Source organism: Lynx canadensis, chromosome A2, assembly GCF_007474595.2.
Source record: "Lynx canadensis isolate LIC74 chromosome A2, mLynCan4.pri.v2, whole genome shotgun sequence".
NCBI lineage: Eukaryota > Metazoa > Chordata > Mammalia > Carnivora > Felidae > Lynx > Lynx canadensis.
Genome location: NC_044304.2, coordinates 153,988,879 through 154,014,959, shown reverse-complemented (window position 1 = coordinate 154,014,959; position 26,081 = coordinate 153,988,879). Strand labels below are relative to the sequence as shown.

Sequence of the window (26,081 nt, the reverse complement as noted above, 5' to 3'; positions counted from 1 at the left end):
CTGCAGCCATACCACTCCTCTACTCGTGCTCCTGGTTTGTGAGCCTCAGAGAAGAGACCGGAACCCAACATGTGGCATCATGAGAAGGGGCTGTGTTGTTTTGCAGTTTTGTTTTGTTTTTTAATATGGAATTTATTGTCAAATTGGTTTCCATGCAACACCCAGGGCTCATCCCAACAGGCGCCCTCCTCAAATTTTGCAGTTTTAAGTTGCAACGCAGCCCCAGGTTGGAGGAGTTCTCAGTCATCCGACTCCTTTCAGGAGACAGAAAGGTGTCTTGTCTAGCTGACCTCAACGCATCGTCTCTACATCCTCTTCTGTGCCTTCACAACACCCCCGCGGGTTGAGTAGTGTGGCCAATGGGCTGCCTTTTACGAAAGGGCAGCATCTTGAAGAAGGGACCTTCCACCCGACCATTCCCAGCAGCCTGTCCTAACACTGCAGCCTGTGACCAGGCCATCACTGACCCATGGCAGCTTCCACAGGCCAGAGGGAAGAGGGGCGGGACAGTGCTGGGTGTCACACGGGCAGAGCGGTGTTTGGTGGCTGGATTGTAGAAGGAAGTGGAAGGAGAAGGAACACCATGCTTGTACTGTGTGTGGTGTGGTGGGGACCGGACCCGTGGCTCATCCACACCTTGCTTGCTTCTGATTTCTCAGGAAGGTGGTCTTGCAAGACTGTCTTCCTGCTGGTGTATGTGCGTGCGTGTGTGTGTGTGTGTGTGTGTGTGTGTGTGTCTGGTAAGAGAGAGACCTACACACAGATATAAACATGTAAATAGGGTGCCTGGGTGGCTCAGTCAGTTGAGCATCCGACATTAGCTCAGGTCATGATCTCTCAGTTCATGAGTTCAAGCCCCGCATTGGGCCCTGTGCTGTCAGCTCAGAGCCTGGAGCCTGCTTCAGACTCTGAGTCTCCCTCTCTCTGCCCCTTCCCCACTCATGCTGTGTCTCTCTCTGTCTCTCAAAAAATGAATAAGCATTAAAAAAATTTTTTTTCAAACATGTAAATAATATAACTTGAACGTATGTGCCAAATTTAAAACGTAGGGGTTTTTTTGTTGTTGTTCTCACTGATGACTTCAAATTGAGAGCTAAGAAATACATCACAAGGAGCACATTAGCCTGGAAGTATCAGCTTCTGGTCCCTGTCCTCACAAGGGCAGATTAAATGTACTCAGCCGTGTATTTCTAACTGGGTGGAGGGGGCATGGGAATAGGACAGCGAGCCACATGCATCTCCGTGAAAGTGGCAGCGCCAGCAGCCCTCCTCTCCATCAGCTGAGACGCCTGTCAGTGTGAAGGACTCCATGCCCTGTGCTTAGATGTCCCATGCTTAGAGAAGAACACTGTCACCGGAACCACAAAGAGGCGTTACAGTCAGTTTACATTTTCAGGGCTTGTGTGTAGGAAAGGTGGGGTAAAGGGAAATGGCATAGTGACAAAATGAGAGCATGCTCACGATAACTCAATAGCAAAAAAACTAAACGTGACTACAAAATGGGCTAAGAACTTGAATAGATGTTTTTTTAAGCTTATTTATTTTGAGAGAGAGAGCGTGTGCGTGCTTGAGAGGGCGAGGGGCAGAGAGGGAGAGAGAAAATCCCAAGCAGGCTGCATGCTATCACCACAGAGCCCAATGCAGGGCTTGATCCCACAAACCACAAGATCATGACCTGAGCCAAAATCAAGAGTCAGATGCTTAACTGACTGAGCCCCCCGGGCGCCCTTGAGTAGTTATTTCTTAAGTGGCCAGCTTTATGAAAAAAATGCTTAACATCACTAACGATCAGGGAAACACAAATCAAACCACAACCAAGTATCACCTTACACCTATCAGAATAGCTGTCATCAAAAGAACAGAAGAGAAGTATGGGCAAGGCTATGGGGAGATTGTAGCCCTTGCACACTGTTGGTGGGAACGCAGTGTAAACAGGCAGCTGCTATGAGAAACAGTGTTGAGGTTCCTCCAAAAAATTAACAACAGAGCTACCATTGATCCAGCAATCTCACTTCTAAGCATTTATCCAAAAGAGCGGGATCAGGATCTTGAAGAGACATCTGCACACTCCCATGTCCATTGCTACGTTACTCACAACAGCCAAGAGGTGGAAACAGCCTGAGTGTCCATCATATGGGCAGACAGATGAGGGGTAAAGAAAACATGGCAGGTACATACAATGGAATGCTGTTCAGCCCGAAAAAGAAGGAAATTCTACAATGAGCAAAAAACCTCTTAACACAAGGTTCCTAAAAATAGTCAACTCGTAGACTTAAGCAGAGGAATCTCTGTTGCCAGCGGCTCTGAGTTGAGCCAGATGAACGAGCTTCAGAGATGCGCTGTGCTACCGACCCTGTGGCCATAGTCAGCCACGTGGTACTGTGTACTTAAAATCTGATCGAGAGGGTGGATCCCATGTTAAGTATTGTTAGAGTCAGAATTGGAATGTTCTTTACTGCATGGTCTTGCTGTGAGGATCAGAGATCGATGTCTGTGAAGTACTTCGAACAGCCGCCGCGCATCCTATAAACGCTGCCTATGACTATTAATCAGTGTTGTAAGAGACGCCCGGTTTTTATCACATACGGCATTGACTGTAGAATCGGGGCGGTGAAGTACGTCATGGAAAGTTTGTTAGTGGAGATGAGTCTTGACCCTGGTCTCAAAGGATGAGGTTGACTGAGATTGGCAAACGGAAATCAGAGACACGCTCCAGATAGGGGCCTACAGGGAGGAGTCACAGGCTAGCATCCGCTCCTCCAGCAAGGTTTCCTCCTTCGGGGCTGATTTCTGTGGCTCCTAGCCCTTCGTTTCTTGTCATCGTTTAAAAATGATGAGCGGGGCGGGGCGCCTGGGTGGTGCAGTCGGTTAAGCGTCCAACTTCAGCCAGGTCACGATCTCGCGGTCCGTGAGTTCGAGCCCCGCGTCAGGCTCTGGGCTGATGGCTCGGAGCCTGGAGCCTGTTTCCGATTCTGTGTCTCCCCTCTCTCTGCCCCTCCCCCGTTCATGCTCTGTCTCTCTCTGTCCCAAAAATAAATAAAGAACGTTGAAAAAAAATTAAAAAAAAAAAATGATGAACATCAGCTATCGCCATCACAACACAATGCAGTGGTGGAATTCTGGAAGCTCTGCTCTTCTTTCGGAAGTGATGTTCTGCCGAGGCCACTTAAGCATAGATTTCTCATTCTACGCCCGATTCTCAATTCATGATGAGATTGATAAACGATCAGTAATAATTAGACACTAGTGGAATGAATCCCGATAGAATCAGTATAAATGAGCCTAAAGAATCCATAGTAATAAATGTCACATGGGTGCTCATTGTTAAAGTGACTCATTGAAATAACTGCTTCCCATTCGTTGTCGAATCTGCATAGTGTATTCAGTTAGAGCACAGATCTTTAACGGTAGAGGAGAGTAAAAACAGAGCTGTCAAAACTGATTCACCTTTTCCAAACCGGTCAGAGGCAAATCCAAAAAGGTAGGTAAGTTAGCCCTGGACTGTGTCGACCTATTTGCTCATCAGGCAGAGGGACTTGTCAACTCTGAAAACAAAGGATGAGACCCATGAACCGTTCATAGAGATCTTATCCCACACTCCTTGGTGGATATCAAGGCTCTGACGTGCGGGACCCTCAGCCTCTGGCGGAAAGGCTCCCTCCCTAGGGGGTTTCCGTCAGGAGCCAGCCCTAAATTCTCCCAGGTCTTCCAGACTAAGCCGTCCGCTGCTATAAGACCTTTGCCAGCAACTCATTCTTCTTCGGTAATAAGAAGCCCACTGATCTGCCAAGTGGCCCGTTGTGTGTTTAGATTCTGACTCACGCTGAGGTGAAGCTGCTCCACAATTTATATTGAAAAGTGAGAATTTAAATACATCCAATTTGAATTTTATTCCAGTTTGGCTGAAATTACTGGTGTGCGTGTGTTTGCTTGTTTTCTAAACTACCCAGAACCTGAGAAAGATCTGGTCAGCAGAAACTGGCCATGTCTGGGTCTACATAGAAGGTACACTTACTAAAGAGATTTATTTCCTCTCCGAATTAGGAGTAAACCAAATCCTATTTTAAATGCCTTCAATAATACATTTTTGTGGGGCCCTCACAATGGATCCCTTCGTGCCACTTTCCCTGGTGGATTTCAGAGCAAGTTGGAAGTGGAGGGATGCCCAGGGTCGTGCTAATATCAGGCCACTGTCCAGGTGATGAATGGACAGTGGAGCCAGGACCAGAGCGAACACCAGCCCCCGAGACACATTTGGAAGCCAGGCTCTGTTCTTCGTGTGGGGTTCATCACCCACGGACTGTGCACCTGCAGCAGGACACGTCTGCGTCTGGCGAGGTGACCCGATGAGCCGCCGCGTTTGTGCGTCAGTTATGCACAACTGACGGTGGCGGAAGCTGAGTGAAGGACAGGGCAGCACAAGTCCCTGCGTCCCCTCAGGAACCGGGAGCACTTTGTGATGGCGTGTGCGTGGTATGGGAAGGGGGGGTTCCTTTAGTAACATCTTAATACACAGCAGACCATGCACAGGCAGTTGTTTCCATCATCCGCTCCCTCCCCCCCGACCACAGAAAACGGCTTCAAGTCTTGTCTTTTTTTTTTTTTTTAAATAATCCTTATTTTTGAGAGAGAGAGAGAGAGAGAGAGAGAGAGAGAGACGGAGTGTGACGGGGGAGGGGCGAGGAGAGAGGGAGATGCAGAATCTGAAGCAGGCTCCAGGCTCCCAGCCGTCAGCACAGAGCCCGACGCAGGGCTCAAACGAACTCATGAACTGTGAGATCATGACCTGAGCCGAGGTTGGACGCCCAACCGACTGAGCCACCCAGGCGCCCCTTCCTTTCTAAGGCAACGCTCCCTCCTCATTCCACAACCTCAGGGACTTTTTCCTGGTTCCCCACTTTCTAGGTTTTGCGCCAGGTCTCGGTGCCCTCCACCTGCTTCCACCCTCCCTCCCCCCTCCCCACTAATCCCATTTGCTTTGTTGTCTCTCAGGTATAGAATTCAGTGACATTAAGTACGCTCACAATGTGTGCAACCTCACAATGTGTGCAACCGTCAGCACCGTTTCCAGAATTTTGTCATCACCCCAAACAGAAACTCTGTACCCATTAAGTAAGAACTCCCCATTCCTCCCTTCCCTAACCCCTGGTAACCTTGAATCTACTTTCTCTATGAATTTGGTTATTCCAAGTACCTTATGTAAGTGGAGTCATACAATATTTGTCCTTTTGTATCTGGCTTCTTTCCCTTAGCATGTTTCCAGGGGTCATCTATATCGTAGCATGCGTTGGGACTCTGTTGGTCTTTATGGCTAATATTCCACGGTGTGGATGTACCAAATTTTGCTCGTGCATTCATCCGTTAATGGACACCTAGGCTATTTCCACCTTTTGGCTGGTGTGTATAATGCTACTGTGAACGCTGGCAAATGAATTTCTGTTCGAGTCCCGGCTTTCGGTTCCTTTGCGTATATAGCCAGGAGTGGAATTGCTGGGTCCTGTGGTAATTCTGCGTTTAGCTTTGTGAGGGGCAAGCATGTGGATTTTTTGCATTTCAACTGTTATAAGTGGGAAGTGTCGGTCTTTATTAATTAAAATGTATCTTATCAAAGTTAACGTGAAGAGCCGTAAATATATGCAGTCAATTCATTCCTCGCCTCCTTTTGAGTTCTTAACAATTACCATCTGTACGACTCATTTGACAGTTCGTCACAGAAGGCTTTGTGACATCCATTATTCTCTTTAACCGATTATTTTAAAGCTTTTACTGTTTAACTTGTCATGTTTTTACACAGTCCCCCACTGAAATTGTAATCACCTCCAGGGCAGAGGCATGTATTATATTTCTTTGTACAGGAATTCCCCATGGCACCTACCCCAGATCTCCAAGATCTCTGACTAATGAGTTTTAATTTCTTTCATATCAATCTTCACAGACTAGAAACTTCTCCGTTGAGTCCATACTTTGATAGAAATCACTTTGCCTAGATCTGTTCTTGCAAACCTGTTTTCACATGTTAAATGAGGCAGCACAACAGTAACGATCCTGACGGCTAACCTCTGCTTACTATGTGTCGTAAGCCATTCACAGCACATCTGTGGGTTTTCTCACTTCTCAACATAAGCCTGTATGCGTAAGTGCTGCCGTTATCCACATTTGACTGATGATGAGACAGTCACTCAGAGGCTGAGCAGCTAGCTGCCCACAGCCACACGCCCGGCACACGCCGAAGGTAGGCCCCTGGCCGCAGGGCCCGTGTTCTTACCCACAGACACTGTTAGGAAGGGACATTTCTACCCTGAACCAAGAAGGACACAACGTGCAGCCACTAGAAGAATTATTCAGCCCAGATGTCAGTAGCGTCAGGCCTTGGGGCGCAGGGGCTCAGACCTTCCGTGGGCTCACCTCTCAGCCCTCCGGCCTTTTGTAGGCTACCTGCCTCGTGTCCTTCCACTTAGTTTCTTTCTGCCCGGCTGCCCGGGGTGCTTGAGCTCGTCCACTTCTCTGCTGCCCTTAGGGTGGCAGAGATCTGTCTTGGAAAGAGTCTGGCCCGTGACTGACCGTGTGACCTTGGGCGAGACACCTCAGGGGGTTGTGGTTCCATTAGGCACTCCATAAATAGCAGCTTCTTCTCTTAGCAAATCAGTTGGAAACTGACCGTCTTACTTGGGGTGATCGATATTTCTTAAAAATAGATGATCAGTATATAAAAATAGATGGAATCCATTTTTACAACCTTCACAACAAGCAACAAATTCCACATCCATCATCCCACCAGCCCATCCTGGAGGCAGACGGAATTGGTTCCCCTAGTAGCCGCGCATGCATAAATATCTCAGGACAGAAAATGTGTGCTGGCCAAGAGCCCTCCAAGGCTGGTTCCTCCCCGTCAGCAAAGAAAGAAGTTTCAGATACAGGAGAGTCCAGGCAACTCTTTTGTAGGCATCGTCCCCACGGGAGCCCTTCTGACCTCACTAGGCACAGTGTCGTCCCCTCCCTTGTCCTGGGCCCTGGCGGGAGGGAAGCTACAGGAGGGCCAGCCCTCCCCTGAGAAGGGGACTCTCAGATGTCCTGGTGGCCTTTGCCACAAAGTCATCCCACATAATACCGCACAGCAAAGAGGTGGCTGAGGGTGTCACGGCCAGCTCCCGACTTGCGTCTCTCGGCATGTCAGAGCTGCGTCGTGTGGTCAACCTCCTCAGACCCTCCCTCTTTATCCGCCCCTCTGTCTGCATCCTGCTCCCTCTCGAACACCTTGCTCCCTGCCTCAGTTTGCGGGGTGTCCCAGGCCCCGAGCCTAAGCTGATGGTGCTCCGCTCCCAGCGATGTCCTCCCAAACCGGGGCCTCGGGGTGCCAGGGTCTTGCTGGGCTCTCTCTACTTGCTGAGATGTCCCCTTCTGGTGGCTCAGGGGGTGTTCCCACACAGCTCTGGGCTACAGGCACCTCCCCTGCAGTTCTGCTTAGCTCTGCTGTGGGAAGGGCGTTGGGGGGAAGTCCAGGCCCACCTGGAAGCTTCTCTTCCAGATTCCAGAAGTGCCTGTGGGCCCAGCTCCAGCCCCTTTCTCATGTCTTCACATGTCCGCTTGCTGCCGGTTGGACAGGTGACACTTGTGTGCCCACCCTCCCCGTTCCTACCCCCTCTCCTGCCCCACTCCCCAGCCCTATCCCAGAGCACAGAGAGGGGCTTGTCCCACAGGCCAGTTCTGGAACGCCGGCTGGTGTCTCACTTCACAGCTTTCTCGTGGTTCTGATTTCTCCCTTTCCATTTTCAGCACTGTCTCCAAGCAGAGAAAAAACGTCATCAGTTGCGTCACGGTCCACGACTCTCCCTACTCCGACTCCTCCAGCAACACCAGCCCCTACTCCGTGCAGCACCGCACTGGGCACCACGCCAACACCTTTGACACCAAGGGGAGCCTGGAGAATCACTGCACTGGGAACCCCCGGACTATCATCGTGCCACCCCTAAAAACCCAGGCCAGCGAAGTGTTGGTGGAATGTGATAGCCTGGGGCCAGGTAACTTGGGGCCAGGGCGGGCCGGGAACCTCTCTCTGCACACTGCTTTGCCCGTTTTCCTGCTATTGGCAATCGTGTTGTGTGAGGCTGATAAGCGCCGGGTTATGGTCGATCCTCCCCCCCGAGGGTCTCGCTCAGGCAGCCAGGGTAGGATTCTGCTCACCATCACTTTGCATAAGCAGCGTTTTCAGTTCTATAATTAATACCTTGCAACCTTTACGGTGGCTCTCCCTTTGACTAGGTTGATAAGGATGAAACAAAAGCCACCCGGTTCCTTATCCACGGGTCAGCGATGACCCCTGTTTTAGGGAGTTCCTGACTGACTTTTAGCAGGAAGAAGCCCTAGTGGTAGAGCAGCTTCCTGGGTGGAAAGAACTTTCTCTGAGTCTTGGCAGGTGAGGATGACGGAGGTTCGGCTCGGCATCGCCTCGGGGCTCACTCACTGTTGGGAGGAGAGGTCGTGGCTGGCCGGTGTGTTTGTTTGCTCACACGGTGCTTGAGAAAAAGGAGTCCTTCCATCCCCTGGAGGCTCGCCCTGACAAGTGCACTCTAGAATAAAGACCGAGAGCGTAACCTTCCAAGGAAACTTAGTGGCTCTGCCCACGTTTAGTGACATCTCTTCAGTGACTCCCTTGTTGACGCTCACCAGTGGCAGAATTCGGGGAACAAACCAAAAGCCATCCGCTTCCCCGCCACAGACCGTCACCAGCCCATCCAAGGCAGCACCTTCACGAAAGCACTGTTTAGAAGGACAGAGGAACAAACTGCCAAAAAAAAGACCTTGCTTAGATTCAGGGAGCTATTGGGGCCCCTGGCTGGCCCAGTCAGTTAAGCGTCCAACTTTGGCTCGGGTCGCTGTCTTGTGGTTTGTGAGTTTGAGCCTCTGTCTCCCTCTCTCTGCCCCTCCTCCCCCATTCGTTTTCTTGTTCTCTCTCTCTCTCTCTCTCTCTCTCTCTCTCTCTCTCTCTCACACACACACACACACACACACACACACACACACACACACACACAAAATAGACATTTTCTTTAAAAAAAAAAAAAAAAAAGATTCAGGGAGCTATTCACCAGGAAGGACACCCATCTGTGTCACCTGCTGCAGGAGACCTTGGAACCTTCTTGGGGCGGTCGCCACGTGTGAGGCCCACTAGTCATGGGCCACTCTGGTTCTGCCCCTGAGAGGGAAGAGCAGAATTGAGGATGGGGTCCTTAGGAACTTTCCCAGCCCAGCACCATAGGCCAGCCCGCATAGTGTGGGACACAGGATATCTCTCTTCCAGAACCCTCTTTCTCTCCCAGGCAAGGGTTTTAGTAGTAACCTTGGCAGAAAGCAACACTCTCTAGGACCAAAGGAACCCGTAAGACAGTCAAAGTGGTTTGCCCAGGAGAGAGGACTCCTCAGAGCAGCGGCCCTCATACTGTGCTGCTCATATAACCCTTCAATGCTTAAAACGATATCCATCGCATGTTTTTAAGTTCACATCCTGGCAAAGATACCACTTCTGTCACGTTGTGTATGTCGCGTCATTACTGAAGTACTTTAAATGTCTGTTAAAACCTTGGAGCTGCACAGTCAACTCCCCCGGTCCCGGCACCCCGCCTTACCCCCTAGTGAGCAACTACTCCTCCTCGACCAGGCAGCCAAAGCCGCTGTCACCTCTGTCACACCTTCCCCGTGACCACCGCCTCACTTCCGAATTTTATTTCGTGAATGGATGGATAGGGTGGGGAGTTTACAAAAGCGTCTGCAGCCTGAATAAGGTAAGGCTGGACAGCCTTCCGTGTTTCTTACTGCACAAGGCTTGGCTTTGATATCTGGGGACTATCTGCCCCTCAGGAGCTGGTCAGGCTTTGCATGCCTGGAGGCAACACACCATATTAACTTTCCGGAAGGAATAGGAGAAGACTGTGGATGTGAGAGAGAAGGTGGGAAAGGAAAACCAGTAGATGTTAGTGCTGGTAAATCCGTTCAGGAAAAGATACATTTGCAAATTGGGAATCTGGAAATTGGCCCCTTAAGTCTTTATCGCCATGGACCCTCAAGCCCTCAGGTAGCCCTACACACACCGGCTTAAGACTGCAGCTTTTGAGAGGCCACCTGGCTGGCTCAGTCAGTAGACCATGCGACTCTGGATCTCAGGGTTGGGAGTTCAAGCCCCATGTTGGGATTACTTAAAAAAAACCAAAATCTGCAAAACAAAACAAAAAAAGATGCAGCCTGTGGTGCACACGGTTTAGTGGGAAGGGCTTTCCTGCTTAATCAGCAGGTCTCAAGACTGTGTTGTTGAAACCCTTAAGGAAGCCCGGCCCTTTTATTGAACAGGAAGAGGAGATAGTCCTTCCTCATCTGCAATCCAAAAAACTCTGAACACCAAATTTTAACTTTATAGCAAACTCATTGGTGGTGAAACCTGGCCTGAGTCAACGAGGGGCTGTGCACAGTCTCTTTGTCGTAGTCATTTGTGCCCCTTAGTGAAATATCCCTGTGTTTTGGAGCGAGAATCTTCACGTCTTTGATTACAAAGTGGTGCCCAAGGCTCTGCTGGGGGTAACCTAATGCATTGAACCTTTCTAAAACCTAAACTTCTGCATTTCAAAAATGAATGTGTGGCCCCAGGGATTTCAGATCAGGGATTGAGACCTGCAACCATGAGACAGTGATTTTTGTTACTCTGTTATATACTCTGTTGTATACCCCTGTTCTGAGACATCCCAGGGGGACTCTGTCACAGTAATGATCCCTTTAAAAGATGGATAATGGCTCAAGACGGATCTTCTTGAGGTCATCTACGAATTCATTTGTTTTTAAAGGTGGCTGGTGCTAAATGTTTCTTGGCCTTTTAAAACGAGATGAAGGATGCATGAGAGGGCGGCCAGATTTCCGCAGGTTGGAAATCTTCCAGCATGGGGGCACCTGGGTGGCTCAGTCAGTTAAGCGTCTAACTTCAGCTCAGGTCATGATCTCGCAGTTCGTGAGTTCAAGCCCTGCATCAGGCCCTCTGCTGGCAGTGCTGAGCCTGTTTCAAATCCTCTGTGCCCCCTCTCTCTCTGCCCCTCCCCTACCCTCACGCGTGCACGCGCGTGTGCACACACATACACTCTCTCTCTCTCAAAAATAAACATAAGGAAAGAAAGAAAGATGTTTAAAAAAAAAAAAAAAAAAAGAAAGAAATCTTCCAGCTTGGAGCTTTGTCAGGCTTTGATGCTGGTGCCATTCCATGGGAGGTGACAAAATTTTGAGGAGAGTTACTGAAACTTTAAGACCACCTGGTCCAACCCCTGGTGGAGACGAGTGAAGAGGCTGAGGGCCAGCTTTGCCAGTGTAACAGCAGTTGTGTGTCTTGAGAAGCCACCAAGGCAAGAGAGGACAGCTCTGTGGAGCCGCATTTCACGCCTTTCAGGTTACATTAACCGGTTCCGTCCTCGGCCCATCGCGCTCTGTGCCTGCGGGCGGCCGGGCGGCTCAGAGGTCTTACCCCACTGTCTTTCCACAAGGACTGCGTGCTGTCTGAACAGCTGAGAGTCTCTGAGGGATATTTCCCACCAAAAAAAAAAAAAAAAAAAAGATTGGAGCGGGGGAGGTCATTCCCCGCGGTAACACTACTGGTTCTAAAGCAACCAGTGCTGCTGTCTCCGGGGAACCCCATGGTCTAACTTTCCACTGCGAAGAGAGATTTATTTTCCCCTGTGGGGACATGCTGCAGAGTCTTTCTAGTGACAGGTAAGAGGCAAGAAGGGACTTCATTCCGGTGCCTGCTTGTCCCCAGCCTGTGGTGTTGAGAAATACCTAGGCTCAGAAAAATCCGAACGGCGGCCTTCTTCAGCTTCCTGGTGCCCAGGTGGCCCACAGAGGCCAAGGTGTGAACAGGTTGTAGCCAGCCAGGTGTTCCCTGGGCTCAAGTCACAACAGATGCTGTGCAGACCGCAGTCCGTTTTCTCACAGAACGTACCCCTCCTGTGGTTCTGAGCTCAGGAAGGAGCCCTGGGGATTTCTCACATAACCTTCCCAGGTCTCTTGGGTTAGTTAAGGCTCCTTTGGAAGGCAGCTGAGTGAACTCTATACTTATGCCGTCAGACCCATGATGTATTGGAAGGAATTAAGAGAGCTGAGGCAAAGTTCAACAACTACATCCCAGGCTGGGCAGGAGCCAGAACTCCTAAGACCTGGGCCGTTGGAGGCCCAACGCCTGCTTTCTGGAGCACTGCCTCAGCCTGACCCGGTGACTCCCAGGCTTCCAGCTTCCCATTTCCAGGAGACAGGATTTGGTTGTCCCGGCTTGGAGGAGACACCTGTTCCTTGAGCGTCAGCTTTAGCCAGGAGACAAGGCTCAATAAGAAAGATATTAACAATAGCTAATGCATTTAAGAGCTTAACACATGACAGACACTAAGCGTTCTATGTACATTAACTCATATGAACCTCATGACCACCCTATAGAGTTACCATTATTCTCCCAGTTTTCCGGATGCGAAAATGGAAGCACCGAGAGATTAATTAAGTCAACCAAGGCCATGCGGCTGGACCTTGCAGGAGTCTGGCTCCCCATCTTAATGTCTTGGTCCCTCACAAGACCCCACCCCTTATCTGGAGGTCCCCTTCTCTGACCCAGCCCCCCGTTCCCTGTCCCCACAGTGCTGGTAAGAGGTGCATGCTGGGCTCTGTCACACCATTTCATCTACAACTTCTAACCTCTTCACTGTAGACTCAAGCTACGGATAACTCGAGCTCAGGGTTTTCCTTCAAATATAATCACCATGCAGTGCCCGGAAAGTTGGAAGTAGGGACAGAGAGACAGCCTCCACCGCTGGGGCCCACACAGCAAGCACAGTTGTGGCCTGCTACTGACCAGCAAGGACTCTGGCCCCACCACAGTAGCACTGTGGCTGAGCAAAGGGGAGAAACCAGGCCCTGCCAATGGCCGACATTTGTGGCCGTCCTTCTCTTACCCTGCAGTGGGTCCCCCAAACCCCTCGACCCCCCAGGTTTTGGAAGGCCTTTGAGAGTCTGAATGGGTTTGGCTTTAGCATAGCTCCGTACGCCAGGGCCCGGCTGCCTCCTCTCCTGGGGCGCTTATTACTAATACAGATTCCCAGGCACCTCCCCATGGGGTTCTGATTCAGTGGGTGGGAGGAGAAGACCCACAGGTGCCAATGCACAGATCTGGGGGTCCCTGGTAGGACCCACCACCTCCCTCCCCAGTGAGGCAGCCCTCGCTCTCCGGGGTGGGGGTGGGGGTGGGGGGAGGGCGTTCTGCTGCCTGTGGGGCAGGGAGGCTCCTCGTGGACTTCAGTGCGCACCCCGTCTCCCATCCCCAAGTTGCCGGTGTCCCAAATCTTCACTCTTCATGTTTCTCTCCTTCAGCAGTTACTCAGTGTTCCCTCTTGCTGGCCCTAGCCATCTCCTCCTTGACTTTGGTTTCACCACCCTGAGATTTGTAATGGAATTGATCCAACCCAGTTACGGCAAGGGCCTGCCTGCTCCCTGGTGGATGCTTCATTCATACTTAGCATCTTCATTCATACCCGCCTAGTTCACACTAGCAACCATGAGTTGTTTTTCCCTCAGGACGTGTGTGGTCCTCTTTCTGAGGCTTGTTTATCCGTGCCCTGCTTATCTGTCACTGTGTCTCTGGATCTCAGCAGACAAGCCCCATGGGGCACGAAGAGCTACAGAGACCTCTCCTCCTTTCCTGCGTTACACTTTCCTTGTGCTTTTCCATGTCACCAGATGAGAATCCTAAAGTCCAGCAAGCTGGGATGGGCTCCTAACCCCTGGGGCGAGCCAAAGCCCAGCGGCCCGTCCAGACTCTGGGCAGACTCTTAACTGGGTCCAGGGGAGACGAGGCTGACTTTGATGGGCCAGTCTTGGGAACCCATTCCTTCCCGGAAGACCACCGTTGTTTCCTGGAGGGGCAGGGTCTTCTGGGCAGCGGAGGACGTGTGATCCCTCTGTGACCTGTCGCTCCTCCTCACACAGTCAACACTGGCCAGCACTCGTCCTACAAGTCCAAGTCCTCCAGCAACGTGACCTCCACCAGCGGTCACTCTTCAGGGAGCTCATCCGGAGCCATCGCCTACCGGCAACAGCGGCCGGGACCGCATTTCCAGCAGCAGCAGCCTCTCAATCTCAGCCAGGTGAGTGCCTCCTGATCCTGTCCCAGCAGCCAGCACGTCAGTGCCATCCCCTCCGTTCCCCAGCCCGGTAGCAGGTCACCGCTGGGGCCCCTCACCCCGCCCACAGAGCCCCAGCCCCCTCGCGGCAGGACGCATCCTGAGCGACCTCTGACTTCTTCCCGCCATGGGTTACCATTGGGGGAGCTGGTATGACTGGGTCACACAGAGCCAGCCCAAAGTAAAATGAGTTGTCCGATGTCACAAAGCACTTAGTGATGTGGTGCCAAAGCTTAACAACAGGATGGCCCACGTCTTGCCAGTTCAGCCTAGCGAAGGGTAAGCCACGGTGTCCTGGCCCAGTCAGACCAGGATTCCAGGGAGATAGTCTGACGGAGTTGGGCTTGCTGTTCATTGCAGTGAGGGAGGCCAGACCACACCCAGAAAACCCCAAACCGAGGGCAAGAGAGGATTTGGAGAGGGTGGGTGGCGTTTAGGTGGAATTATAAATGAAGCAGGGTCTCCATGGACGGAGCCAGCCTGGGTGCAGAGGGTCTAGGTCAGGTCTGAATTGCAAAGCGGACCCAGGGGCCTGTTTCCTCAGACACCATGGAGGTGCAGTGAAGGGGGAGTTTGTGTTCAGAAACCCCTCATCCGAGGCGGTGCACTTGATAACCTGAGGCTGCGTCCCTGTGTCATCATGACTCAGGCTCTCTGGAAGAGATTTATACCAACATAACTTCAAACAACAGAGTTTCCAAGAGCCTAGGATTTTAGAGAACAGGATTTCACAGTGAGGGAGGAAGCACTTGTCACTCAAAGAGGGGCTCCTTTGACACTTCCTGGACCCATGTGCTCTGAGGAGACACAGTCTCCTGTTACCTTTTCAGCTGGCTTGATCTTACGGCCATTCTGGCCCCTTGTCAGTCCAGGCTAACGTGGCAAGGGGGACACCTGCTGTCACTCCAATGGCTCTGGCCTCCTCCCCTCTCCCTCCTCCCTCCTCCTCCTCCTCCTCCGCCCTCCCCTCCTCCCTACCCCCACCTCTCTTTCCCCCCCTTCCTCTCTTACCCCTTCTCACTTCTCTCTCTTTCCCTCCCCCTCCCTCCCTACTTCCCCCCCCTTCTCCCCCTCCTCCCTTCCTCCCCCTTCTCCCTCCCACTTCTCCCTCTTCCTCCCCCGGCCCACCTCCCCCTCCTTCTCCCGCTCCCTCCTCCCCTCCCCCCTCCTCCCCCTCCCCTGCTCACCAACCCCCCCTCCCCCTCCCTCCCGCACCGTCCTCCCCCTCCTCACTTTACTCTCTTCCCCTCCTCTTCATCCTCCCCCTCCCCTCCTCTTCCTCCCCTTCCTCTCCTCCCACGTGTCTGGCCCCCAATGCAGCCCTCTCCTGGTGCTTCTCCTCCTCCAGGCTCAGCAGCACATCACCGCAGAGCGCGCCGGGAGCCACCGCCGGCAGCAGGCCTACATCACTCCCACGATGGCTCAGGCCCCGTACTCCTTCCCGCACAACAGCCCCAGCCACGGCACTGTGCACCCCCACCTGGCCGCAGCTGCCGCCGCAGCCCACCTCCCCACCCAGCCCCACCTCTACACCTACACGGCGCCCGCGGCCTTGGGCTCCACCGGCACCGTGGCCCATCTGGTGGCCTCCCAAGGCTCAGCACGGCACACCGTGCAGCACACTGCCTACCCGGCCAGCATCGTCCATCAGGTCCCCGTGAGCATGGGCCCCCGGGTCCTGCCCTCGCCCACCATCCACCCGAGTCAGTATCCAGCCCAGTTTGCCCACCAGACCTACATCAGCGCCTCTCCAGCCTCCACCGTCTACACTGGATACCCACTGAGCCCCGCCAAGGTCAACCAGTACCCTTACATATAAACACTGGAAGGGGAGGGGAGGGGAGGGAGGATGGCCAGAGGGGAGGAGGGAGGAGGGGTGAGGTGGGAGCCGGGCTTTTTATACTGAAGATGCGGCACACAAACAATGCAACGGGGCAGGGGGGGCAGGGGGCAGGGACAGACACAGATGAAACTTGAACTAGGAGGTGGGGGGACTTAGAGCAGAGAAGAGAACGTTTTTAAAAAGAAGGGATTGAGGAGGGGGAAATCTATGCTTTTTATTTTAAAAAAGAAAAAGAAAAAAAAGAAAACGTCAGTAACAAAAAACACAGCTCACGAACCCATTCTGCACCAAACTGGAAAGGAGAAGAAGAGAGCGACGGAAAATTCTGGAAATGGGGGGCCCCAGTTTTTGAAGAACTTTATCTATGAACTTCTCAAAGATTATTTTCATATGGCGGCAAGTGACATTTAAGAATTTGCTGTCAGGGACACCTGATGTGGAAATCCAATAGATTTTTAATTATGGAACATAAGAATTAGGGATTTTTCCAGAACTCTAAAGGGTCAGCAGCCCTCTAGAAGGTCAGGCCATGGCCTGAGGAGGCTGATATCTGGGGGTCGGTGTGGGGTTGGCAAAAGCCCAGTTCTGGCTCGTTTGTCAGGACTGGAGTGGGGGGTGGCCAGGGCTGGCAGAAGACCCCTTAGCAGAGGGCGCATTTTCTCTTCCTGAGCACTCTGGATAAATCCCTAAGCAGTGTTACTCCTCCGCTGTCATTAATAATGTGTGTTGCTAACTTTAGGGGTTTTTTTTCTTTCCTGAAGATTTATTTTCTCTTTGAATCAATCCCTAGTCACGTAGCATAGGGCTAGTGGTCGTCGCCGACACCCTAGTAGAATGTAGCAGTCTACACCCGTTTTCTACTTTGTGTTCAACTCCAATGATACCAATAGACTATTACTCAATGTAATTGCACAAAAAAAAAAAAAAAAAAAAGTGGTATAACATAGGCATGTAACCAGTGTGGTGGTCCAGGTGTGTGAGCACGAATGAGTGTGTGTGGGTGTGAGCGTGGATGCCACCCTCCCTGTGTGTCCCTCGGCGCCGCCATCACGGTTCTCGCATCCTTGATTTTACACCGTTCCCTCCTAGTGCCTTACCGACCGACAGACGCGGTGTGAGGGTTGATTTCCATGGTACTCCAAGAAGCTGACTGAGGCGAGTCACATCACCTCAGCTCTTCTCTTGTGCTGTTGTAGATTTTACTCTGGTCTTTCCTTGTTTTGTTTTGTTTTGTTTTGTTTTGTTTTGTTTTGTTTTGAGTTTTAACTTTATTTTAATACCTGTTGTCTTTTTTGAGCTGTTTGCTAACAGAGGGGCATCAGGGAGCTGGCAGGAGTGGGGGGGGGGCACCCATGGATCTTGAGAGAGACGTGGGAGATGGATGGCGGGTGGACACATTTGACTTTTATCTTGGAGACAAAGAACAAGAGAGACTCCCCACCCTGCACCTTCTCCCCACTCTGCCTTCAGTCCACCAGTGGGGCTGGCTCTAGTGCTGTGGGAGCAGAGGTCCCAGCTGTGTTTGTGGAAATGTTGGCCTTGCCTGGCGGCTACCTCCTTCCTAATATGAAAGGGACAGAGGAGAGGAGGCCTGGTACCCAGCCCCAGGCTCTCAGACCCACCCCATGTTCATGCACGGCCCTGCCCCTCTCTCTGGTTCCACCAGCTGTGTTTTGCTCTCACGATTCTGCCAGATCCCTCCCTCTGTAGACAACCATCAACCTTTGTTTGCTGCTGAATCTTTCCTCACATTACCAGGCCTACCCAAGACTCGACTTTGGCTTTGGTTTTTAGAGGGGTCTGGTGGGCAGAAGGTCGGAGGGACATTTAGGAGGGTCACGAGGGGGTCTTACACTGCACTTTGGAACACTCCCACGGGCACTTAAGTTTCCAAAGAAATTTGCCCTTTGCCCTCTTTGCACCTTTGATACATTCTGGAAGTTTTCTCAGGCTTTGAACACTGCAGGGGGTGGGGGTGGGGGGGAGTAGGGAGAGCTCCATTCATAGCAAATTATTCTTGAATACGTGAATGTTGGGAGACTCTGTCTGGTCACAGATGGGGCTCGGAAGGGTGGTCCTAATTGTCTGATTCTCGATGCTGAATCCTAACCGATCCCAAAGCCAAGTTTCCAAGGTGCAAAGAGATGGCTCCTGGTTTTGTCAGTTCATCCTCACGCTCCCCGCCCCCCTCCACAGTCTCCCCTAACCATCTACTGTGAACAGTGGTTTTATAGTGCTTATCCAGCCTGATTCAGTCATGAAGCCAAGCCACTACCTTAGCTGTTAGCTGTGAAATGTAAAATAACTCTGGAAACTCCCCCTCCCCAACCATAAATTCTGCTCATCTAACAAAGAAATAGGTCCCCGAACTGGAACCCACTTAGTCCAGGCCTTAGGCTGGAAGGAAGGACCCCACGGCCCACTGGAGGCACGCAGGCAGCTCCCATGTCCCCAGCAGGCAAGCCCAGGACAAGACCCTCTCCTTGTGGAACCACCAACCGATCGGCCGATCAATACTCTTTACCCAGAAGTGAGGAAGTGCTCTCTGTCAGAGACCACAGGGAAAATGGCCAGTCCGGAGAGAGCGGGGGAAATGGGAGCCAGGGCCACGCCGGCCTGGAAAGTCCGCCTGCTCCTGACGTGCAGCAGAGCCCCAGAACATTTCCTCATGACCAGGGACAGAAGTCTTGGCTGCAGATGAGACTCTCTTTGCCTTGCTGGGTCACATCCTGATCCCCTTGCACAGTCGACTTCCAGCCCTTCCTAGATCTGATCTCTTAGGGGCAAAGACAACATAGCCTTCCATTTTAAAGAAGCTCATTTCGTCTACTTACGTTGGAAGTCTCTTACTCTTTCACCTGATATTTTCTTTCTTTTCTTCCAGATCAGGAATGAAAGTTCCATGCTGCTCATAAAGATAATATTATTGTACTAATTATTTTGGTTATTACCATTGTAATTATTATCGTTTTCATCATGTTGATATTTTAGCTGGGGTTTTAAATGCACATTTATTCCCAGTATCTTTGTGTTTTCTCTTTAATATTTAAACTTATTTTATTATATCTGTGAGTCTCTGAGTAGGCAGGAAGGACATATGGATGTCCAGTTTTGTTAGACAAAAAAAAAACAAAAATAAAAAACAAAAATAAAAAGGAAAGACACAGGAATTAGGAAAACTGTTTTTGTCATCTCTAGTTCACAAAGAGCCGTCAAGAAAGATCGACCACAGAACAAAAGTTTGAAGAAGAATCAAGGCCTTGTCTCTGTGCAGGCCAGATGGGACTCTTGACAACATGGTCACCGTCTAGATTCTCAGTGGCCTGGGAAGAGTTCTGAGGTGACATCTCCTGGGCCAGACTCTTAGCTGTGGTTTTTCCCCCACGTCCTCTGTGCTCTCCTGTGCTTCTGGAATCTGCTGACTACATTCTTGGCCTGCCTCGCATCTGATGCTTACCTGTCACGCAAAAGAAAGCCCCTCTGCCTAGAGCTGACCAGATGTCCTTCCCTTTCCCCTCAGCGCACCAGGAGTGTGGCCTGTCTCCTTCAGTGCAGAGACGGTTGTCCCCTCCCAGAAGCCACTGAATGGAATGAGCTGACATAAGGGTGCTAGGCAGGTGGCACCTTCCCCTGGGAAGTTTCAGCCCCACTTCCCTGCCTTCCGCTCACTCACCACACTGCCCACTTCTCCCGTCTCCCCCCCTCCCTCCCCCAAGTACCTCTTCTCAGCACGCAATTCTAGGGACAGAACTAGGAGCCAAAAAAAAGGTAGAGGGATGGTCAGAGGCCAGAGGAGCGCTGGCGACGGCAAGCAGCCCCTCGACATTGTGGGCGCAGCCCCACCTGAAAGCATTGGCCAGCGGAGGGGCACAGTGGGGCCTCACGGCCATCCCCTCAGTGCGCTCTGCCCTGTGCGTGATGGGCTTTCTTTGATCGGCTTGAGGTGCCCACAGACTGCCCACCAAACCCAGAAACTATAGACTTGGGGTTGAAATGCCGGTTTTGCGGAAGATTATGACGAAGGGCGCTGCGGGGCGGTACCCAGCCCTGCAGGCGCTCGGCAAACACGAGCGCGTACTCCCCTCGTTTCCCCCCCCCCTCCTCTAGTCCCAAGCACAGAGCTGTGGGACCAGAAGACCCCAGTGGGAGAGGCCCCACTCCTTGTGCGCTCCTTAGCACTTGCCCGGACCTCCTGGCCCGTCCTTCGGCTCTGAGTCACCCTGGCCAGTCGGGTGACTGAAAGCCTGCCCGTCCCTAGGACCAAGCTCCCAAGTAAAGGGATGCCAACCTCAGCCTTGTTTCGACCACAAATAACCTAGAGCATCATCTTTTCTTCACTGGCTCAAAATAAAGAAGCATAGCAAAGACGAAGGGGGAAAAATGCAAAAGGACAGGTCAAGGAGAACCATCTAATTGCAGCCTCGGGAAGGACAGGTGGATAATGCTTCTTGTGCTTAGTGCCTCTTTGATGACGTTTTGGCTGTTTCCAAGGGAAGGGGTGAGCAGGCCGACGGGTGGGAGAGTCTGAGGCTCGATGCCAATTAATACTGTGAAGCGGTACATGGCGGTTGATGGAATTCAGAGGGAAAGGAAGGGTCGAGGCAAACCCGACGGTTGTCTCCTGGACTGTATCTGCATTCTGGCCTTACTGGCGGTGAGTGGCTTGCAGGCTGGGGGAGCCAGCTGGCCTTGCCCTCTTCACCCTGGAAGACTCAACCCGCCCAGACACCAGATTGTTGGACGTAAGGAAGGGAAGGTGAGATTAGCACAGCTGCTAACAGGCTGATTTCCCTTGACCAGATCTTTGGAAGGGCAGACACTCATTTGTGAACAAGCGTGTGGTGGAGGATTTCGGTTGTGTGAGTGCGTGTGAGTGAGTGGAGCAGACTTTCTTGGAAACTGGAGGAAGGAGATGAGGAGGCTTAAGGAGCTACTGCTGATGGGCTGTGGTTGGTGAAACGAGGTGTCCGTGAGCCGGCCCCAGCTTTCACCCCAGGCCCTCTGGTGCTGGGGCCCGGGTGGGGCGTGGGGCCCCTGCTGGCCTGCCCAGCAGCTGCTGGGACAGGGAACAGAAACCAGAAGATCACTAGGCGCCCGCACGTAGCAGAGGGAATTCAACAGGGAGGCGAGGACTCTTTTCCGCAGGCCTGGCCTGCGATTGCACGACGCCGGCGTGAGCCACTTTGCCAGGAAACATTCCAGCCCCGGAAGCACTTTCCGTGCCGTTCTTTCCGACGCGTCTGGCAGGTTTCAGATGGGGAAGCCTCAGAAATTCAGCAGGCCAGAGATGTCCTTACCAAACTGGAAAGGAAGGTGAAATGTTCCCTTTTTTAGCCAAAGAACCCTTCTCAAAGACACCTCCAGACAGGGACAAAATGGCATCCCTCTCTTTCCTTTCCGGGCAATAACGACATCATTAGCGATGCAATTCCATTTGTCTTTCTCTTTCCCGTCTCCTGACTTGTATTCTTTTTTTATTGCGTCCATTTCAAACTGTATTCATCTTTTAAGGGGAGTGGAGATTAGTAACCCTAAATGCTGCTGCTGTTGGCAACCTGGAGGCGCCTCACAAATACGTGGGCTTAACTGATGTCATGTCACCACGGGTACAGACCGGAGCGGACCCTCCACGGGGAAGCTGAGCTGCATCGGGGGTGGGGGGGGCGGGGGGGTCCCACGCACGCTGGAGCTGCTCTTGGGGTGTCAGTACTTTTCCACTCGGATGCCTTAGGACTCTCACTTCTACTCTGCACAGACTAGACTCAGTCGAATCTCAGTTGGGCTACTAGAGAGCTGAAGATGGCGGAAAGACATTTAAACGCAATAGAAACTTCTGAAGGCTTCTGGCACCGATGCTCGCTAGAGTGGCCCAAGCTAGTGGAAGGCCCTCACATCTTTCTCGCGGCTCCCAGAAGTTCCAGAGGGCCAGCTCCCGGCCAGTCGCTCCTTTCAGACTCAGTGAGCAGTACCGAGAAGTGACCCTCCTGCAGAGTGCGCTTCCTCAGAGATCCTCCTACATTCCCCCGGCTCGACTCCCCGCAAGTCGTTGAGGGCCCCTAATCTAGACCGCAGCGATAGAACATTCTGTTGACTCCCTCCCGTTTGTTAAAACTCGCAGTGTCCCTCAAGGAAGCAACAGCCAGCATTTGCTGAATGCTTTCAGTCCTCCAGGCCCCACGCCAAGCCCTGTACCCGCTCACCTCTTGGAACCCTCGCCGCCGCCCCACTCGCAGAGGAGGAAGCCGACGCTCTGAGAAAGTGACACGTGTCAAAAAAAGGAAATAGAATGGTGGTCCAAAATCTCCACGTTTCTAGTGAAATTTTTGTTATTCGGGACTTCACTGAGCTACCGTTTCGTTTCGCTTTTTTTAATTAACAGCAATGAGTGGCTTCGTGTTTTCCGAGGAACCATTTGACGGCACTTCTGTTCGCTGTGTGCCAAACACTGTGCTAAAACTTGCTCACCGGTCATCTCGAGTCATTTAGTCTTACCACAGTGCTCAGAAAGGGGCACCATTAGCCCCTTTACAGATGAGGCACCCGGCTTGGAGAGCTGGCAGCGTGCCCAGGGCTACACGGCCAGTGAGGGAGCCGGGCCTGGCCCCCGGGGTCGGCCCAGGTCCAAAACCGGGCCCGCGGCCGCCAGCCTCCGCCACCTCCGGTGTGTGTGCGCAGAGAAAACCTCGAAGGAGCGTCACCCCGCGCCATCCCCAGCAGAAGTTCTGAATGAAGAGGGAGCCGTGACCTGGATGCAAGCAGAAGGGGCAGAGTGCGTTTGACTTTTAGAGAAAGTCTTAGGGGAGTTTCTTTGGATTCATAGTAGAAGTCATTTTAGATTCCTTTCCAGCGTACCAACTAGCTTTAGTAGTGCTGCTACAACAAACTCTTACGAGTGAAGAAAAAAGTGTTCTTTTCTTCTTTAAAAAAAAAATAATAATTTTTTCTTGCTTATAGTTAATTCTAGAAAGGCAATACTAAAGGTATATATTTTTTTTAAAATGCTATTTTTTACTGCACTGATAAATATCATGACAATTCTGGTCTCTATAAATCGATCCACTTGTCAGCTCTGGGTAGAACCAGATGCAGGATTCACACCAAATGTGTAAATACCGTGTGTGGGTCTGGTGTCCAGGAACTTTTTTTCTTTGTGTAAACAAAAGAAAAGGGGGGGGGGGGGGAGAAAAACAAGATGACTCTTGGAAAGAGGAACCAAATAAGGGTTTCTTTTGAGATAGCTTTCTCACAGAAGTAGAAGGAACAGTTGTGTAAACAGAAAAATCAGCCAACTTTTAGGATATAAGGAAGCAGAGTCTCTTGCCGCAGTATGAGATTCACAGTAACACTGAAGCATTTTTAATTTGGTTGAAAGGTGACGAGAATTTAGAAATGCTTTAGGACGAGATTTTTAATTTTTTAGGAACCTGTTATCCTTTGTTATGAAACATCTCCTCAGTTGTTTGGGGTGGGTTTTTTTTGTTTCTTTTTTATTTAAAAAAAAAAAAAAAACTTCTTTATTGACTGGCTCCAGGCTTGTTTGCCTCAATTCTTAGGTAGTTTACACAAGTTCTAGAACCTTCTAGAACTTTAACTCCATTGGAAGCAAACCCAACTAATCAGCATTTAAGATCCTGGTTGGTTTCAATAGGTATTCTGGAATTCTGACAGAACACCTAAAGATTTTTTTTAAAGAAGGTTTTAGATGCATTACCTTACACAAACTGTGACCTAATGGCAATAATTACCTCAACTGTGGGCATTCATCCTGGTTTTAGCCTTTTTTGAAATCATGTAGCCAGCTTGATCTTGGGATTTCAAAGACTATGAACTCTGTGTGGGCTGCAGATAATGATTAATGCACACCCTGGTCATTGTTGCTTAAGTGAATTCTGAAAATAGCTGATCTTTACAACAAAAACTAAACCAAGGAAGAGACTATTCTCTGTGTGTTGTAATGAAATGTGATATTCAAATGCACATGTTGAGTATATATGTTTTTAGCTACTGTAAAATGCTGTTAGCCTTCTAAGATCTCGAGAGAGCCACACTTTAAATGCGTAGACTAAGTAATTGACTGTGGATACTTAATCATATTTCTGGCTACGTTTTATAGCTAAAGTGTTTTATAGTTTACATTTAAACTGGTACTTTTTAAAGAAAATTTCTGTTTATAACTGACATCTTCAAACCCCGGCGACTGCCCCTCCAAGGCAGGTGTTTTCTAACCGTACTCTTATGCAGCCCAACACACACATTTCCCTCCACGTTACTGGTCGTGAACGCGAGAGATTGTGAACGGGTTTCGGGACTGAGTGGGAAGGGGTGAGTCCGTAGCCTGGGCCAGATGTGAACACCTCATGCCATGCTGTATCAACACTTGTCTCTAAAGAGGCCTTCTCTCTGACACCGTGGAAGAGGCAGACAGAACAGATACCTGGTTCGCTGATTTTGTCTTGATTTAAATGTTTCATTTCTGTCAATCCACTGACGTCCAGTCACCAGGCAGTAGAAGACACTGGGCTTCGGGTGGCCCTGGAGGTACAGCTGCTATTTCTGCCCTCCCCCCCCCCCCCGGCAATACTTTGATCGGTGTTTTGCAGCGGGGGAGTCATACACCCCTACGCCCATACTCAATGGCCGGGTTTTCCATATATCTGCTGTCATTAATTCCTTTTCTCCTTTAAAGCAAAATAAACACAAAAGGATGTGTTTACTTTTTACTCTGTCAAAGTTAGAGTTGAAGCCTAGGCCAGTGGGAGCGGGGGAGCTAGATTGCTTCCTAGAGATTGTGTAAGTTGCTGCTGAGCAGGGCAGGGGGGGCCGGGGGACCTAGGGGCAGCTGGGGGAGGGGAGTGGGGCAAAGAGCCCCTGGGAGTAGCGATCTTCCTTGGGACGCTTCAGAGAGTGGGCCCCACTGTCTTACAGGAACAGGCTAGAAAGTGCTGGTTCCCCTAAGAGTTTGGGTTCGTTTCTTGTTTCCTCGTACCACAACCGAAGCGCAGAGGACCCGCTGTGACAAAGGGCATTCCGTTAGCAGAGAAGACCTTGAAAAACACCCGGGACCAGGGAACCGTTGGTGTGTGTTTTCCCTGTGAACTCTGTGGACAGTATGTTCTCGTTACAAATGTTAGGGTAAAATACTCTTTATCTCGCCCTTCCTACTTACCCTTCTGCTTTTCCTCTGTTTGGTTTCTGCCTTTGCTTTAACTAACCAAATTGACTTTATGTCATTGTCTCTGGGGCTTAGCCATGTGTTTAAAAACTAGAAGCATCGAATTTAGCTTTAAAAAAGAAAAACAAGCGAATATGCTGTAATCTGAAAAAAAAAAAAAAAAAAAAGACTATTGCTCTCTCTAGTTTCCTTTCCACCGCTGTCCACACAAATCTCTCCTGGAACTGCCTCCTCACTTCTTGCGTGGGGTCGGTGTCTCCGTGGCCACCTCAGCCTCCACCTTGCTGCCACCACAGCCCCACACCCGGGTACTCCGGACCCCCAGGACGCTCTCAAGAGCCAGGGAGAAGCACCCCCTTGGCCTCGCGAGCGGTGGTCTCGCCTCCCTGTCAGATGTTCACCCGCTTGGTTGAAGGGGCAATGGATTGCTCATTATTATTAATATTATTATGATGATTTTAATAGTTTTCGGCTCAGGTTATAAGGAAGAACTTGGGAAGTGGAAAGTGACTTGACCATGCCCATCCTTTGTAGCTTTTCCGTGACTTCTGAATGGAACATGAAGCATCCCCCACCCCCCTCGCCTCTCCTCACTTCCAAGCAGACACCCCCCCACCCCCACCCCCACCCAGTGGGCGCCCCCTCCGTCTCGGGGTCTCTCGCCGCCCCGTCACCCTCCCTCTCGCTTTTGTGTTACTGCTCGTTTAAAGCTGTCTTCCGTGGCTTTTCCAGGGCACAATCATTTCTGGCCCCCAAAGCATCTCCATCCTGTTTGTGTGCGTTTTTTAACCAAATGAAGTAGCCCAGGAAGTCCTACTTTGGGGCGGCAGGCTTTCTAGTTTAGTAGAATCACTGTATAGATATAGATGTTGATATA

At 51.0% G+C, this 26,081-nt stretch overlaps 1 protein-coding gene across 2 annotated transcripts in view; it reads left to right on the top strand.

Annotated features, from left to right (window-relative positions):
• HIPK2 (homeodomain interacting protein kinase 2) overlaps nucleotides 1-16,065 on the top strand; it is a 179,051-nt gene extending 162,986 nt beyond the window's left edge. For both annotated transcript variants that reach the window (XM_030308554.1, XM_030308553.1), the window contains exons 13-15: nucleotides 7,774-8,018; nucleotides 13,996-14,153; nucleotides 15,538-16,065. In XM_030308554.1, coding sequence (XP_030164414.1) covers nucleotides 7,774-8,018; nucleotides 13,996-14,153; nucleotides 15,538-16,008 — 874 coding nt within the window. In that variant the 3' untranslated portion in view covers nucleotides 16,009-16,065. The remainder of the gene's footprint in view (nucleotides 1-7,773; nucleotides 8,019-13,995; nucleotides 14,154-15,537) is intronic.
• Nucleotides 16,066-26,081: the final 10,016 nt, after the last annotated feature.